Source organism: Rattus norvegicus, chromosome 9, assembly GCF_036323735.1.
Source record: "Rattus norvegicus strain BN/NHsdMcwi chromosome 9, GRCr8, whole genome shotgun sequence".
In the NCBI taxonomy this organism is placed as follows: Eukaryota; Metazoa; Chordata; class Mammalia; order Rodentia; family Muridae; genus Rattus; species Rattus norvegicus.
This window is the reverse complement of record NC_086027.1, coordinates 21,496,150-21,513,858: the sequence shown is the minus strand read 5'-3', so window position 1 is coordinate 21,513,858 and position 17,709 is coordinate 21,496,150. Positions and strand designations below refer to the sequence as shown.

The window sequence follows — 17,709 nt, the reverse complement described above, 5'->3', positions numbered from 1 at the left end:
CTTGGAAATCAAGGAATACTCACTTGAGATCTAAGATAAGGCTCTGAACTCTCCTGAACTTGAAGGCTTGGAGGGCAGTGTAACGTTCAAATTGGAATCTGCCTTGGGCATCTCTGTGTTTCAAATGATCCATGAAGGCCTTAATGATAACAGTCATCAGGTTCTCTTCTGTGATGAGCATTCGAGCCTAAAACAGGGTTTATCAGAGAGTCTGGTCATCGCCTCCCAGAGCGGGCATCGCCTCCCAGAGCGGGCATCAGTGTTTAGCTCCTGGACTTTAGACTTTCAACACAAATATCTCGGATCTCAGTGACTATCAGATCGTGTAAAGACTGACCTGTCTTTCGTGAACGAGCATCTGCCTGCATGTGTGTATGTGCAGCATGGGTGTGCAGTGCCCACGAGGGCCAGAAGGGGGCAGACGTTTAGATATACTGTGTGGTAAGCATGGGCACTTGCTGCAGGGTACACGGGTTTGTCACTGATTTTCGAAAGTTGAGGATGAAACTGCATCCATTTCACTAGTGGACATTTCTGCTTTTCTGTCTCTGTGCAGAGAACTCTGGGGAGTGAAAGGTCTCCTGGCTTTATACACTGTATGTAGGAGAAGCCTCGGCATGCAGTGAATAGCTAAGTACGGCTGTATACACCCATCTCTTTCCCCACACTGAGGTACTATCAACTGTGACTGCCCTCAACTGTGACCAGATACACTCACTCATTCCTCACTCACTCACTCACTCGCTCACTCGCTCACGCACTCACTCGCTCACTCGCTCGCTCACTCACTCGCTCACTCACTCACACACTCACTCGCTCGCTCGCTCACTCACACACTCACTCACTCGCTCACTCACTCACTCTCACTCACTCACTCCTCACTCACTCACTCCTCACTCACTCACTCCTCACTCGCTCACTCCTCACTCGCTCACTCACTCACTCCTCACTCACTCCTCACTCGCTCGCTCACACACTCACTCACTCACTTGCTCACTCCTCACTCACTCACTCCTCACTCACTGCTCACTCGCTCGCTCACTCACACACTCACTCACTCACTTGCTCACTCCTCACTCACTCACTCCTCACTCACTCCTCGCTCGCTCACTCACTCGCTCACTCACTCCTCACTCACTCCTCACTCACTCCTCACTCACTCCTCACTCACTCGCTCGCTCGCTCGCTCACTCACTCACTCCTCACTCACTCACTCGAGATTGCCTGTGCACACAGCCAGCAGTGCACAGTTTGCTCCCTTCTTCGTAGCCATCTCTACGGCTGGTATGGAAAGTAAGACAGGCACACGTTCCTAGGGTAGTTACCAGGTCTGGACTGCTGTCATGTGCATTGCCTTTGGGTCTGTGATAGCACAGATGTCACAAATATCCGCTATGTAAAGTGGCAGAATAACTTCCTGCAAGTGGACTCCAGAGTGGGGACAGCCCACGTCTGACAGCACCACCAACCTCATGAATATTCATGAGCAGGTTAGAGGACAACTCCCTGTGTTGTTTCTTAAGTACTGTCCACTTTGTTGTTGTCATTGTTATTGTTATTATTATTTTTTTTTGAGGCAAGTCTTTTCATGAGCTGGAAACCTGCTAGTCAGGCAAGGCAGGCAGGCCAGCTCGTTCCCGGCTCTTTATGTGGGTGCTGGGAATCAAACTCAGGTCCCCATGCTTCCCAATCAACCACTTTACCAACATGAGCCGATTCACCAGCCATCTAAACTGCTGGTCTTGGTTAGACTGTCCTGAAATCAAGGTGGAGGGACTTGACGGTGGCTCTGGTGACAAAGTCCAACTGCTTTACAACATTTGTACTTTTGCTAATATCCAGTGCACATGATTTTTAGCCAGGGATATGCTAAGAATTACTAACAAGGCTTCTCACAAACCTAGTCAGCTTTCTTCTGTTTGCAGTCAGGTGGGGGCAGCTGATCAATACTTCTATAGGGAATGACAGAAGCACAAGAAAGGGGCAGGAAGTCTGAAAACACCAGTGAGCTGCTGGGCTCCCAGAGACAGGACCATGCAGACAGATGCTGCAGTGAGGCCAGCCATGCTACCATACCTTTCCTGGGCTCACTATCCTGAGTGGCAGAAGAGCGAGGCTCCGTATGGGTAGAGGTGCAGTTAAGAGGCAGGGGACCAAACTGGGCAGTGGCACACAGTTTTAATCCCGGCACTCAGGAGGTAGAGGCAGGTGAACCTCTTTGAGTTTCAGGCCAGCCTGGTCTACAAAGTGAGTTCCAGAAGAGCCAGGGCTACACAGAGAAAGCCTGTCTTAAAAAACAAAGCCCTGACCACACATTTCCTTTCTTCCTTCTTTCAACCTCCCCTCTTTCTGGTGTGTGTGTGTGTGTGTGTGTGTGTACTTGTGCGTGCGCGTGTGTCCAGGTATGCGGACACCAGCTGTCCTACTGTCCTTCACCTCATTCCTTTGAGACTTGGTCTCTCGCTGTATTTCATTGCCCTTCCTCCCTGCTGCAGCCCCATCAAGCCCTCATGAGCACCCCATCCCATCGGCCATCACCCCAGTATCCGTGTTACTCTCAGTGGGGTCCCCTCCCCCTTCCAGGCTAACTCTAGTAAGGCGTTTTCTTTATGCACCAGGATTCTAAACCTGAGCGCCTGGGTCATGTCACTCCCACGTTGGGACACGTCTGCCACGCCAGGGGAGACAGCAGGTGGGACTAACCAGTAGAAGGCCCAGAAATAGATTTGACGCAGACAATAGATGGACGCGGAGGGTGTGACAAATCTTTATATCCTATTTACCCACATTTCATGGTAGCTCCCACGGGCTCAATATTGAGTAACATACAGGAATAAAACATGTTAAGAAGAAAACAATACAATACCTTCATCAAAGACTTTAGAAATTCCAGTAATTTCAGTCAGAAACCTCAGAGCCATCTGAACCATTGCCCTCAATTTCAAGATCTCAGTAACCATAAAGCTATCGTCCTTCAAGTCCCTCACGCATCCTTCGAAATCTGTACATCCCCATGAACACTCTGTGTATCCAGCCTCCTCTGACTGTCCTTCAACTTCCTACATTTTAAAGATCAATCAATCAGTTAATTAACTGATCACATGTGTGCAGTGTGCGGTGGAGGTTAGAGGACAACCTGTAGGAGTCGCTTCTCCTTCCTCCTTGTGGGTCGTAGCAGTGAACTTGGGTGTAAGTCAGCAGTGAGCGCCTTGGCTAGCTAATTCCCTCAGCCCCGCTGCACTAACTTCCAATGAAGTTCCCCAGATTCACGCTCTTGTCTCTCTCCAGTTTACTGTCTGACCTACAGACAGCCCAGCCTTTCAAAGCCACAAATGCAGGCTGGAGCTACAGCTAGAGTGAGCTTCCTTAGCATGTATGAGGCCCCGAGTTAGAGCCTGATATTGCAGAAACACACGCACACATGTGTGCACACGTGCACACATACATGATAAATCAAATACAGTGAGTCAAGTGCCCTTAAGATAAACACAATTCTTTGATTTAGCCTATAACAACATTCATTAATGAGCAAATTACTGAAACATATTCATTAGTAGAACAGTCCTTAACAAAAATAAATGAAAAAAAATTCTCACGTGTACTTGTTAGGGAAGTGCATACAAACCATCCTGAAAGCTTCAGAGCCTTGCTCTGTGCTCTGGGTCTCCAGGTACCCTGAGAGCTCTGCTCCCCCATGCAGGGACCCTCCCACTGCAGACTCTGCACACGTCCGCCTTCCTTCAATCACCACATAAGGTACCTATCTAATTGAAGCTTCCAAACTCTGGGAGAGGCCAGATCTCCCTTATCTTCTCTCTCAGAAACCAAATTTACTGTGTAGCAGTGTTTGCCTGCATGGGTGTGCACTACATTCAAGCCTAGTGCCTGTGGAGGCCAAGGGGCAGCATGAGAGGCTGGGACTAGTTAGTTTTTAGCTGCTGGAAGGTCCTGGGAACTGAACCAGGTCCTCTGGCTGGAGTGTTAACTGCTGATCTGAGCCACATCTGTTCTGCTCACCGTTTCACATTAAGAAACCATGCCTAATAAATGATAGTGCTTTTGTTCAACAAAGTCTGATTTTTAGTTACCACACAGGAAAACCTTGATTAATGGAACCTTCAGGAGTGTGCTGGCTGATTTTATGTCAACTTGACACAAGCTAGAGTCATCTGAGAGGAGGAAGCCTCAACTGAGAAAACGCGTCCATCAGACAGCGTTAGCAGGTCTATAAAGCGTTTTCTTAATTTGTGATTGATGGTAGGGGGCCCAGCGCACTGTGGGCAGTGCCATCGCTGGGTTCTGTAAGAAAGCAGGCCGAGCAAATCAGTAAGCAGCTCCCCACCAGTGCCTCTGCATCAGCTCCCGCCTGTGTAAGCTCCTGTCCTGATTCCTTCACTGACATTGTGCAGTGTGGAGGCATGCGCCAGTAACCCTTTCCTCCCCACGCTGCTCTCAGCCATGCAGTCTCAGCATAGCAGTTACCCTGACTAGGTCAGGGAGTGCCTGGTGAGCTGGAGCAAAAAGACAGACCAAGCAGCGTGACTCAGTTGCCTTAGCTGCTCTTTCCATATGAGGGGAGAGTTGAGGAGAAGATCCTTCAAGACCTAAGGTGGTATTTGGCGCATTACCACCAGTTTGAATGTGAAGAATATATTTGATAAACCAACCAGTTGAATGTTATCAGTCCAAAGCACTAGGAAACGCTGTGGGAAAGTAAGCACTGATCACACGCACTATCCTCCACGATTGCCTTGATAGTCAAAGGTATGTTTTGTGAGTTGGCCCTGTCTGACATCTGACTGCCTCCTGAAGAAGCATCCCCTGTCAGGGACACGCAGGTCTTACCTCGCTTATTCTGAAGCTTAATGGACACAGGGCGTGCTCTAGTCTTTCAGTACTTACAAGCGAAGGGACTGTGAATATCTGAACCGAGAGGTCTGCGACTGAAAACTCTCTGTCGTGGTCATCTGTCACATAATCTCTCTGCAAACGCTCATAGTTCTAGTAAGAAGGCAAAAAGAGGCAAGGAGTGCCAGCTATGAGTTACAGAGAGGCAAACACTACTCACCAGCGTAGGTGCGGTGAAGAACTGGACAGACAGGGCAGTCACCGACACTGCCCGCTCGTGATCATCCTCCATAAAATCTCTCTGCAACTGCCGGTAATTCTAGACAACAAGGGAGATTCACCTCTAATCCACAGCGGCCAAATGGTCAGGGATCAGACTGAGAGGTCAGTGCTGGAGGCAGCAGCGGAGGGCACTGCTCGGACAGCGGACACTGGAGGACGTGCTGCTTCTGGGGAGCTGCGTCAATAGGCTCTTCTGAAGCCTGAGAGCCAGAACTCCCAACACCCTGGGGCCACTGTACACTGGGGTGGGAGTGGGACATGGCAACATCATGCTGTCTGTCCCCAAACTAGGCTTGCACTGCTTCAGAACACATAAGCACGCGACTCCTTCAAGGTCATCATCAGTAGATTTGGAAACAGGACACACACACAGATGCTCTGGTAAAAAGAGCTCTCCAAAGGACAATCACAGGCTTCCTCGGCTAAGAGCCTCTACTTGGGGACATACATAAAGTAAGTGCTTAGTGGCTTCATGTGCAAACCGTGAGTCAACTCTGCCAACCGCCTGGACTCACCATTCCCATCCTGAACCAACAGAGGCACACAGCCTTTAACGGAGGGCAAGACTGATTTATAACAGCATGGCGGTGCCTCCATTTCACAGCCCAATCGCTGCATTTTTATTTTCGGGGAATGGGGCAAGGAGTCTACTCCTTTATTAATGAAAGACTGAAGTTTCTCAGATTTTCAAGTGGCCAGCCTGACAGCTTACTACTAAACACTAATCTTTTTGGAGTTCATATACTATAGGCATTCCTTATATAACCTATTTATCATGGAAACTGAGGGAAACACCTACTTACTTTTGCAAAGCGAACAGCAAACAGCTTCTTATACTTGAGATCCATGAGCAGGCTGCTCATGAACAGCTGGTGGTACACACTCCGAGCGCCTTCAGAGAAGAGCAGAGCATGAGACAGGCCAGAGTCCTCCCTCATAGCTTTAAGTGCCTCAGATCACAAGAACAAAACCCTCTGCTTTGTTCAGAACTGACATTTATAATCAATCCCGCTATGTTTCAGGAAGATCTTACTTATCTACATGCTGTCCATGCATGCACGTGTGTCCAGGAGACAATGAGATCATGGGACTGGCATGGGCAGGTGGCTCTGAGCCACCTGATGTGTATGTTGGGGACAGAACTTGGGTCCTCTGCTAGAGCTGTGTGTCCTATTACCCACGGAGTCACTTCTCCCACCCTGCAATGTTTTAAAAATAAAATGCATGCAGAGTTAGTCCTCCTCCCCTTTGATCTGAAGGAGAAAATATAGTAGGGGAGGTCTATGACCTAGAGTAAACAACCTTTACATTTTATTATAAAATCAAATAATTCAGAGTTAGGGAAGGTAGCACATGCCTATATTCCCAGCACTCCAGAGCCAAGGCAGGGGACTGAGAGTTCCACAGCACCAAGGCTCGAGGCCTGCAAAGGTTATTTATTCAGGTCAAACACCTCCCTACAAATGTTTCTCCAAAGGTAAGATTAGAGTGTTCATATGTCTGAGTGTGTTTGCTAGTGACTGTATCTAGCTTTGCAATTATAATTTTAAAAACCATAAATATATTAACAACATTTTCAAATGGAAAGAAACTTTGATCTCTCAACCCTTAGAAGCAATAAACAAGTTACCTTTCCATAATTTGGAATCATTAAGCATCAGTCTGTCGACCAGAGAAGAGTTTTCACCATCTGGACCTTCTTGTAATCCAACTTGACACAAAATCCGGCGAAGGCCATCTTTGAACAGAAGATAGAACAGTCAATGGGACAGAATCCAAACGCTTCAAATGCTAATGGAAGATGACTTCAGGGGCTCCAATCAGAGCTCCCCATAACTTAATGTGGTTAGACTGAGATAGGAGCCCATTAGCTATTTTATTTTTACAAACAGGAGAAAAAAATTAGAAATCTCAAATTACAAACATCTCTTATTCAGGATGCCAGAGTTAATGTCTGTCAGAATGGCAACGACCTTCTCTGCTTTAATGAACTCAATTAAAGAAAAAGAATCCCCAACCACTGACAGACAGAAGGCTGTTCTCTAGGCGTTTATGCTAATAGGAGCAGACGTAGTAGGATTAGCCGTAAACGCCATCATGTTTAAGGAAGCTATGAGACAACCTGGCAGCAGAAGAGCCCATGACCCCTATACTATAATGTGAATTGATACGCGTTACCTATACTATAATACGCATTGATACGCGTTATCAGTGCCATGCAAAATATTCCCATCAACTGAAACCCACTACAGCTCAGTCACGAGAGGCCTGGAAAACAGACTCTCACATCTTATAAATGTCACACTCTAGGCAAGCTCCCCAGCCTCTGCATAGGGAGAGCCTTGTCCCCATTTTTAACCACAGGTTCACAGTGTGGTGTTTTCCTAACAGCCTTCAGTACAAACATTAAGGGCCTCCCTTACAGTAACATTACAATGCCTTGCCTCCCTGTGACAGGTAGATCTATCCCTAATTCAACCAACTTGCACTTTTGGCTTTGGGTTCGAGGTGTGTAACTGTAGTAATACTACAATCGTCTCTGTAAGCAGAGAAAAGAAAAATCTAAAATTCAGCCAACACAAACTGTATGTTCCAAGTACACATTTTCAGAGATGCAAAGTATCAGCCTTCTACAAAAGCTGTAGGAGGTCAAACATTGAAATGATTTAAACTAGTTTTATTTAAATTGCATCATTACTGTGTTTTTATGAGGGTAGCATCTTCAGCTTCCCTTGTGAAGTGTTTGACAGGATGTGTCACTGAAAACGGTTCTTTTTGTCCAGTATTTAGGTTTGGTCTCAACCATTAACTACTAATAACTACTAAACCTACCTGAGTATCCAATAACACTTCCCAGCCAAGACAGAGCTTTCAAACCAAAATTCTGATGAGCGGCCACGGAGGAGTGCATAACCTGAACTTTGAGCGGCTTGGTCTGCCTGCTGGTGTTCCTCTTAAGGGAAACAGGGGGAGAGGAGACGGACTTAAAACAGCTGTTTAAGAGGCAGAGCGATGTCAGCATTCTCAGTACAACCACACCACCACATGCAATTTTCAAGTATCCGTGGAATAAAGCACTTTTTTTAATTTATTATTTTTTTTAAATTCAGGTTACTTTCTAGACAGAATCTAAAGATTCAGAGACAACAGTAAGAGACCCTACCTTGTGAGTCACCGGTGCCTTTGGTCATGTATTTGAAATGGCCTAAATGTTCAAGTAAGCTTGCTTTCTGCCTTTGATTTCTTTTTTCTTTTTCTTTTTTTTTTTTTTTTTGGTTCTTTTTTTCGGAGCTGGGGACCGAACCCAGGGCCTTGCGCTTCCTAGGTAAGCGCTCTACCACTGAGCTAAATCCCCAGCCCCCTTTGATTTCTTAAAAAGACTTACATTATTTACTTAAAAAATTCAGATCACTGCACGCAGCTGTGTGTAATCGACTTTAAAAACCATGCTAGCTCACATACAACATAAACCTCTCCTCCTAACTGCTTCTAAGAACACAGTGCAGAACTGCCGTTCAGTGGTCACACAGTCGGACGACACCGTCTGAACTCAGAGCTCCTACTCCTTCTGCCTTTGGCTGGGATTAAAGCCACTACACTTAGCTGGAGAATCTGGTCTTTTACTTTCAATGTCTTATTCTTTAATTTTATGTGTCTGGGTGTTCTGCCCCCACGATTGTCTGCATACCACATGCACAGTGCCCGCGGAGGTCAGAAGATAGTGTTAGAGCCCCCTAGACTGTTGTCATACGTGGTTGTTAGCGGTCATGTGATCCTGGGACTTGAATCTGGATCTTCCACTAGAGCAGCTGGTGCTTTTAAGCTCTGAGCCATCTTATCGATTTAGCTCCAAGAATGTTTCATGTTGAAAGCTGAGACTGAACACGGGCCTGTGCCTCCCCCTCCATTAGCCACCACCGCTCTGCTCGTCTGTCCCTCATACAAGTGTTCTTCCACTGCTTGCTCATTTCCCTGTACAGCAGCCAAGAGCTGGACACAGTGTATCATCTGCCAAACGGCCTTCACAGACAGACAGACACACACACACACACACACACTTTTTAGACTATGAAGAGTTAAGTTGTTCACATCATAGCCTATTATACTTAAATATGATGATAGCATTTCCTCAAAGTAAGAGCCGATGCTTTTGCATAGCCACGATAAAGCTTCCAATCATTTACACAGTGTGTTCAGTAAGAAAGGCACAGTAACAGATGGGTACCAATTCAAGGACAGCAGAATGGCAGCTTTTTAATGCATAGTAGCTGGTGAGAGGTGGGGTGAGGTGGCTGGATCTCTGCTGAGTTCAAGGCCAGACGGATCTACACACTGGGTCCCAGGTGAGTCAGGGTTTTTTTTTTTTTCCTTTCCTTTTTTTTCGGAGCTGGGAACCGAACCCAGGGCCTTGTACTTGCTAGGCAAGCGCTCTACCACTGAGCTAAATTCCCAACCCTTTTTTTTTTTTTAAAGATTTATTTATTTTTGTTTATATCAGTACACTGTAGCTGTCTTCAGACACACCAGAAGAAGGCATCAGATCCCATTACAGATGGTTGTGAGCCACCATGTGGTTGCTGGGAATTGAACTCAGGACCTCTGAGAGCAGTCAGTGCTCTTAACCTCTGAGCCATCTCTCCAGCCCAAGTCGGGGCTTCTTAAGCATTTGTCTTAAACAGAGAAATAACCCACAAACCAAAATCTAGTGTGTGAGGGAAGTTAGTTCTGAATGTCTTCTCCAGGGGCGGAGACATTCCTCCTTCTTCCTCAGGGAAGGAGAGCAGGATCAAGAGGACACAAAGCAGAGGCCTCCCAGCTACCTGGTTACAGAAACAGCTGGTCTGCAATGACAGTGGAGGCTGAGGGACCAGGCAGACACCTTAAGGTGAGCTCAGCTACGTCCAGCGAGCTTGTGACCGGCACGGGCTACCAGAGACTACTCTTTATACTAGCTCAAGAAAAGAAATGGAAATAAAACCCCTAAAACGAGCAGGAAGGAAGGAAGACAGCCCGTCTCTCCAGAGGTGTTCTGACTACATGTTGAAGGTACTGTGCAACACATAAAATTCTCTTCAGAAAAAGAACAACTGCATAGAATGCAGTTATATGAAATAATTAAAAATAAACCTAAGCTGATCCCAGCACTTAGGGATGGAGGGGGAGGAGGGGCGGGGGTGCGGCAGTTCTCTCTGAGTTCAAGGCCAGCCTGTTCTACTGAGAGAGCTCCAGGACAGTCAGGGCTACACAGAGGGACCCTGTCTCAACCCCTCACCCCCAAATATATAAACAAACCGAAATGTGGGGAAGATTTTTTAAAAAAGCAAAATACTGGGGCTGGGGATTTAGCTCAGTGGTAGAGCGCTTACCTAGGAAGCGCAAGGCCCTGGGTTCGGTCCCCAGCTCCGAAAAAAAGAACCAAAAAAAAAAAAAAAAAAAAAGCAAAATACTAAATACTATTAAATATTGAATATAACATCATAGAATGACAGAAAGTAATTTCTTGAATTTTAATATTGTTCCTAAAGGTCAGTTTAGTTCCTAAAAGTCAGTGTGGAACCCTCACAACTAGAAATGAGCAGCAGGGTGGGTGACTCGGAGGTTAAGAACAGCTGCTGCTCTTGAAGAGGCCCCGGCTGGTGCCGAGCACCTGCAGGACAGGTGCCAGTGGCCCGAGACTCCAGTCCAGAGCACACAGTGCTTCCTCCTCCTGTCAGAGCAGGACACACACAAACATGGACGCACAGCACTCACACACATAAAATGAACCGGAAAGTAATTAATGACCAAGCAAAGAATCAGGACCACGGAGGCAGCTCGGGGGGTTGAGTGCAGAGAACCTTCCAAGGTGTCTCTGATGAGACGGGAACAGAGGACACACGTCTGAGCTAAGCATCCACTATCCTGTTAGCAATCCTACAGAGCTCTGAGAGAACTAGAGTAACCAGTGTCAAGGAACATGATCTGTAAATAAAACTTAGGTGATCCTGGATTTATGAAGGCGTAAAAATGTCTTAATAAACGCTGAAATATAGAGCTAGTCTTAATAAAAAAATAGACATGTGTTTAAATCACTTACCACAATGACTGTCTTTGCTTGATCACAGTACTGGAAATCTCCATACCGGACAGACCTACGCCCCTGGAGAAGACATTCAGAACTAACTTAGCATGACTAGCTAGCACACCAGAAGTGCGTTACCCTGACAACACATCATTCATTCTAGCAGACTTCTACAACGACCATTCTCTTGGCCCACTAGTTTTTCACTTTAAAAAACATTTTTATTTATTTTTCAACAATTTCATATATGCATTGTATCTTCCTCCCGAAGGACCCCAAATGCCCTCTTCCTCCAGGAGCTCCTTGACTACAGGTAGAGCCTCAGAGACTGTCCCCAACTGCACCAGAATTATGGCCCAGTATTTTTAATCACCGAGCAGAATTAGGGCAACTTATATTCTTTTTAACATTCTACCTGGTCTGAACTAAGCAGTTGCTTAGTTCTAGCAATATATATTTGGACCAATATTCAAGTGAAATAAAAAAATTATCCTAGAGACACATACTTTTAACTACTTTTTCAAGAGCAGCTTATCTGTAATCAAAGTTCAATTTCGTCAATCCCAGACTTTGGGAGGTAGAGGCATGCAAATCTCTCTAAGTTCGAGGCCAACTAAGTTCTAAGTTCGTATGGTCAACACAATAAGTTCTAGCCAGCCAGGAGTATGCATCGAGACCCCACATCAAAAAGATGTAGGATTTGTTACGATAAATTACTTACATCTCGATCGACTGTAGTTGCAAAGCCAATGGCTTCTTTCTGAGTACAGTTCACAGCTTTCTGAAGAGTATAAATGACTTGCTCATAGGTGTGAACCTCATCGTTAAACAGCATGCAGTAGTAGGTGTCAGTCTTCTCTCTGGGGAGAAGCACAGCAGACACTAATGTAGTGTAGAGTGGGCGTGTCCACCATGGCGGGCAGGCAGGCAGCTGTGGGTATCAGCAGAGGCTGGAGGGAGGGGCCCAGCTCAAGTGCTGGCCAAAGCGCTCTGACTGGTGCAGGCTGCTAGCCAAATGATAATGGGCATAGCACGTATTACCAGAGAAGCCCATTAAAGCGCTCTGTGTTAGTGGCCCTGGGCAACTAAATGACAATAAAGTCAAACTAAACCAACTTGAAAGCTGGGCATGGTGGCACACACTTTTAATTCCAGCACTTGGGAACCAGAGGCAGACCTTATAGAGGGAGTTCCAGGACAGCTAGGGCTACAAAGAGACAACCCCTCTCCCCCACCCCACCACACAAACAGGGGAGAGGGAGAGGGCGCCATCTGTTTCTCAGGCATTCAACTCAGATCTCAGAGCTGAACTGACCAACTGAATTTCATGGATACAATTACTGTCAACATTTCTAAAATAGTATAGCAACCTTGTCCTATTAAAGACACTTTACCCTGCTGGGTGGTGGTGGCACACGCCTTCAGATCCCAGGATTAAGGAAGCAGAGGCAGAAGCAGGTGGATCTCCCAAGTTTGAGCTAGCCTGATCTAGAGTGAGTTCTAGGACAGTCAGGTTTACACAGAGAAAGCCTGTTACAAACAAAAACAAAAAAGAAAGAAAAAAGCCATCCAACCCTTTACCCACAATACCAATTATCTAGAGTACACTGGAAAAAACAAACAAACAAACAAAAACAACCCCCAAAACAGATAAGTCAACCTCTGTGACTGACATTCATTTAATCTGGTGACCTTCTAACATCCAATCCCCAGCCTCTCTAGCCCACAATCACCCTCAGCTATGAACCGAGGTCAGACAAGCAGGGGATGACCTTTCAGAGAAGAGAAGGCTGTGTGAGGCAAGCATGTAGCCAGGGACAAGCAGCCAGCCCTTTTAACACAGTGTGGCTGAATCCAACTGTCTGATCACAAGATTATGACCTCAATAGTCTAAATAAAAATGTCGGATATACAGGAAAATAGCACAGTGTTGAGTAAAATTTAAAATTAGAAGCAAAATGCCTAAAACTGCATTTAAAGTTTTCATAAATGCTCTAAATTCACTCATATATAAACGAGCTCATCCCCTAACCTCTTTCCAGTTTTATTAGTTGGCGCAGTGGAGCACCTTTAATCCCAGCACTTGGGAGGCAGAGGCAGGTTACAAGGACAGGGAGGTGAGGGTTCACGTGGGTTCTTTCTAGGGGTCAAATTCAAGCTGTCAGGTTTGCTGCAAGGACTTTACTGCTGGCCCTACATAGTTTAACACTGTTATAAACCAGTCGACTTAGGAAAGCCTTCACTGATTAATTATATGAACTGCAAAACTGTAATATCAAACTTAAGATTCTGCTAAAATCCAGCCATTGTTTTAAAAAGTCCTAGGACAGTGAGGAGGCTAAGCAGGTATGCACAGCTGCTGTCTGTCTGACAACCTGAGTTCCACCCCCAGGACCTACTTTGGTAGCTAGAATTGCCTGAGCAGGCTCTCTCTCCTCTGACCTCCATCCATGTGCCAATGTAAATACTCCCTCCTCCCCACATACAAGTAAAGGGATGGATAAATGTAATAATTTTGAAAGAAGAGACCACGTCTTCTCCTTGCTGTGTGAAAGATGTTAAAACCTGGCAGTTTCATATACACAAGGAGTGGGCAATACTTACCCCACCTCTAAGTCTTCCGGCAATTCACTTTCTTTTTCCCAGGTCAGCATATCTACTGCGTATCGAAACATAATAGCAAAAATGTTGTACGTTCTTGCTATCACGTCTTCTGACAGATGCACAAGAGGATCCTGAGGGAGGACAGAAGACACAACCCATTGGTGCACAGTCTTCCTCTGCCTTCCGGCTTCAACTCTCAAACACAAGAAGGCTGGCAGGTTTGTTTTTAATTTCTGAATTTAATCCTGTATGTGCTACAAAATACATAGTTAAATTTCCTAAAATGTTTTCTTTCAGTGATCTCAATTTTAAATCAGCGGAGTCAAAATAAGCAGATACTCAAATGCCCAGTAAATGTAACTAAATACTCTGGAATGGTACACAGGAATCTCTAGATTCTAACATCAAGCTACCTCTCCAGCTTTGTGTGGGAAGCTCCAAGTGGTAGAACTGAGGAATGGTCTGCAGTCAAGTCTAATCCCTGAGGCTCACACGGTGCACGAAGAGAACGAACTTCCTACAAGGTGCTCTGACATTCACACATGAGCGTGTGGTTTGCACGTGTGCACACGCGCGCGCGCACACACACACACAAAAACCCAAACCAAACCAACCAATCAACCAAAAAAACCACCTGTACAAAACAAGGAAGCAAAGACTATCAGCTATCAAATTTACATGGAAAGAGCATGGCTGTTCCTACCTAGGACCTGGGAGATGTTCCTTAAATTAACAAAGGAGGTGTCACATGGTGTGCTGTGGTCCCTGATACCCACTACCTTCTGTTCACTCCTTCTGCCAAGGGGCCATGTGGGATTTTGATGGGCTTTTGTTAACTCCCACAGTGAGGGAGACACTGCAGTTAATGCAGGGGAACCAGACATGCTCAGCATAACTTATCTGCTGGCCTCAGTGCCTGCTCGACAAATGTTCTCCACAATCAAGGCAGTGCTTGCAACGGTTCATCTTTTAAAATTATTTTTGTTTACTGGTATGGATGTTCTGCCTACCAGTGTTTCTGTGTAGCCCATGCTTGCCTGCACTCTTGAGAGGTCAGCAGAGTTGGTCAGATTCCTCAAACAGGAGTTACAGGTTGTTGTGAGGGCTGGGAACTGAGCCTGGGTCCTCCAGCAGAGCAGCAAGGGCTGCTCTGTCCAGTTGCTGAGCTCTCTCTGGTCCTGCTGTGGCCAATGTTGATCGGCATGTTGAGGGAATTTGGTGTTACCTAGGAGACCCAAGTCTGGGTCTATTCTGGGGTCATTTACACAAAGGTTTACTGAGGAGGAAAACCCTCCCTAAAGTTTGCTGCACCTTCTGACGAGGATCCAGCAGGAAAGAGGTCCCATTCAAGTGCCTATCTATGTTCACTTCTGAGAAAGTGCAGCTAGAGCTGCTGCCATCAAACTCCAGCCTCTGCAAATTTTGGCTTCCCAAAGTGACTGAGCAGTGGAGACTCTCCAGAAACTCCCAGGGCTTCAGTGCTAAGAGGGATTGCTGGGGTTCTCAGTCTCTCTAGCGTGCAGATGGCCACTGCTGGACAGGCCAGCTCCCTGCATAAGCCTAGAGTCTAGTAAGTCCCCCTTCGGAATCTGTCTGTTCTTGTTGGGTCTGTTCCTATACAGAGCCTGGCCTAATCAGCACTTTAAGTCGCCACTGGATGTGGGGCTTTGCTCTACGACTGTGCTGCTATGATGGGAAAGAGGTTACAGACAACACATTCAAACAGAGGAACAGTACTGAGAGGGGCTCAGCATTAGCACACTGGCTGCTCTTCCAGAGGACCTGGGTTTGACTCCCAGCAACCACATGGTAGCTCACAACATCTATGACTCTGGTTCCATGGGATTTGACACTCTCTTCTGGCCTCTGAGGACATGGTACCTACATAGTCCAAAGACATACAAGCAGGCAAACATCCACGCACTAGATAACATGTGCATGTGATTGGGATAATCTTCTTGTTCATGGGTAAAGGCTGACTTCTGTCTGCACCAGCTGAGAGCTGAGTCCGTCCAGCCATTGGGATTGTTACTTTTATGAAGCATCTCCTGTCCCTGACTGGTTCAGTAAAAGCAGGGCACGAGAGGAAAGGTGGCATCTGGCAGGTGTAGGCGCTGGGGTGATTGGCCAGCCAGACGTGGAGGAAGAAATAGGTCCTGGGAGTGAAGGAGAGGCAACGCGCCCATGCTGAACACGGGGTAGAATAGATGGGTAATTAAGTTATACAAGCTACCCAGGAAAGTCTAAGCTTTAAGGTCTGAGCCTCCATAAATAAACAAATACAAGTCTCTGTGACATTTGGAAGCTGGCAGTTCAGAGACAAGTCAGGCAATATATATACACACATATCTTTAAAGCAATAAAGTATGACTGCATTCAAAAAGTATTTATGAATAATAAAATTTAGATTTCACATCAGTTTTGCATGACAAAATACTATTCTGTTCTTTTTTTTTTTAAGATTTATTTATTTATTATATGTAAGTACACTGTAGCTGTCTTCAGACACACCAGAAGAGGGCATCGGATCTCTTTACAGATGGTTGTGAGCCACCATGTGGTTGCTGGGAATTGAACTCAGGACCTCTGGAAGAGCAGTCATCCGCTGAGCCATCTCTCCAGCCCTATTCTGTTCTTTTTTACCCAAATTGTTTTACTTTAATTCTTTTGTAGGCATGTGTATGTGTGGTATGTTTATATATGTAGGGAGGTACACACACACATGTGTACATGTATATAGGGGTCAGAGCTGATGTCAGGTGTCTTTCTATCACCTTCTACTCTTTCTGAGGCAGGGGCTCTTGCTGAAGCTGAAGGCTGGCTAGTTTAGCTCGCCTGCTTGCCACGGACACAAGGATCTAAGTTAGCCCTAGCACCTGAGGTAAAAGCTGGGCTAGAACAGCAAGTGCACCTACTTAAAGTGCTACCAGGCAGGGCTCTCCACAGAACAGAGTCCCTCATTAAAATGCTACTAGGGAAGGTTCTCCACAGAAGAGTCCCTCAATGGGGAGGAGACTCTAGCTCAAAAAGGGAAGCCACAGAAGATGGCCAACATTAGCTTCTGGCTTTGAACACACATATATGCGCGCGCATGCGCGCGCGTGCACACACACACACACACACACACACACACACGCACACGCACACACACACACACACACACTCCTTAGCAACACAGTACACACTTTTTTTTTTTTTTTTTTTGGTTCTTTTTTTTCGGAGCTGGGGACCGAACCCAGCACAGTACACACTTAAAGACAACTTTTGGGGTGTGTTTACCTCCTCCTCCACAACTTCTGAACTGCTAAGCTCGTGTCTTTGGCAGTAAGGACCCTCTTTCCACGCTTCAGTGTCACCACAGTCACAGAAGCCGCCACCTCCTGATGTGGTCATCTTGAAGGGAAAGAAGAAGCTATCTGGTAAGAGGTCACTGGGTTATCAGATGATAAATTAGAATGTCAAGTGCTGAGGACAGAAAGCTGCCTAAGTGTATCCTTGCTTTGGAGGGAAACATATCAAATAAAAGGGGACTTATCAATGTCTTCTGGTACGTAAGCCCTTTCAAATGAAAAGCGCTACTTTGCTACAATTGGAAAGTCCAGATATGTCAGGGCCTCGTCTGCATACACCCCTTTCTTAATTAGACTGCAGAGGTTCCCCAGGGCTTTGTTCAGGAGCACTGCTGTCTATGCTAATGACACCATAACATAGCAGGCTCAGGGAAACAGTTTTTTCCTTTAACAGCTCCTAGAGGTCTATGCTTTGAAAGGATTGGGGAAAATCACTCACTGTGGAAACTGTTATCACCTGGAGACTTCATTCATTAGTCACACGTTCTTAAGCTAAGCACCTAGGCACTAAGTCTGGCAGACAGACCCTACAGGCTAATATGTGGCACATCAGAAATTCGGCTA

The 17,709-nt window shown here is 46.1% G+C and overlaps 1 protein-coding gene across 7 annotated transcripts in view; it reads right to left on the bottom strand.

Moving 5' to 3' along the window:
• Positions 1-17,709, bottom strand: part of Ubr2 (ubiquitin protein ligase E3 component n-recognin 2) — a 79,879-nt gene that overhangs the window by 46,078 nt on the left and 16,092 nt on the right. For 4 of the 7 annotated variants that reach the window (XR_010054612.1, XM_039083820.2, XM_039083816.2 and 1 more), the window contains exons 4-12: positions 17,075-17,188; positions 13,796-13,926; positions 11,913-12,051; positions 11,207-11,269; positions 7,963-8,083; positions 6,761-6,868; positions 5,934-6,022; positions 5,069-5,167; positions 24-187 (exon numbers count right to left, since the gene is read on the bottom strand). Coding sequence is in view for 6 of the 7 variants with exons in the window: in XM_039083820.2 (XP_038939748.1) it covers positions 24-187; positions 5,069-5,167; positions 5,934-6,022; positions 6,761-6,868; positions 7,963-8,083; positions 11,207-11,269; positions 11,913-12,051; positions 13,796-13,926; positions 17,075-17,188 (1,028 nt within the window). In the remaining variant the exon portion in view is untranslated. Of the gene's footprint in view, positions 1-23; positions 188-4,902; positions 5,002-5,068; positions 5,168-5,933; positions 6,023-6,760; positions 6,869-7,962; positions 8,084-11,206; positions 11,270-11,912; positions 12,052-13,795; positions 13,927-17,074; positions 17,189-17,709 lie in introns of all 7 variants that reach the window. The other 3 variants (XM_063267357.1, XM_063267355.1, NM_001178071.2) reach the window with 1 other exon arrangement.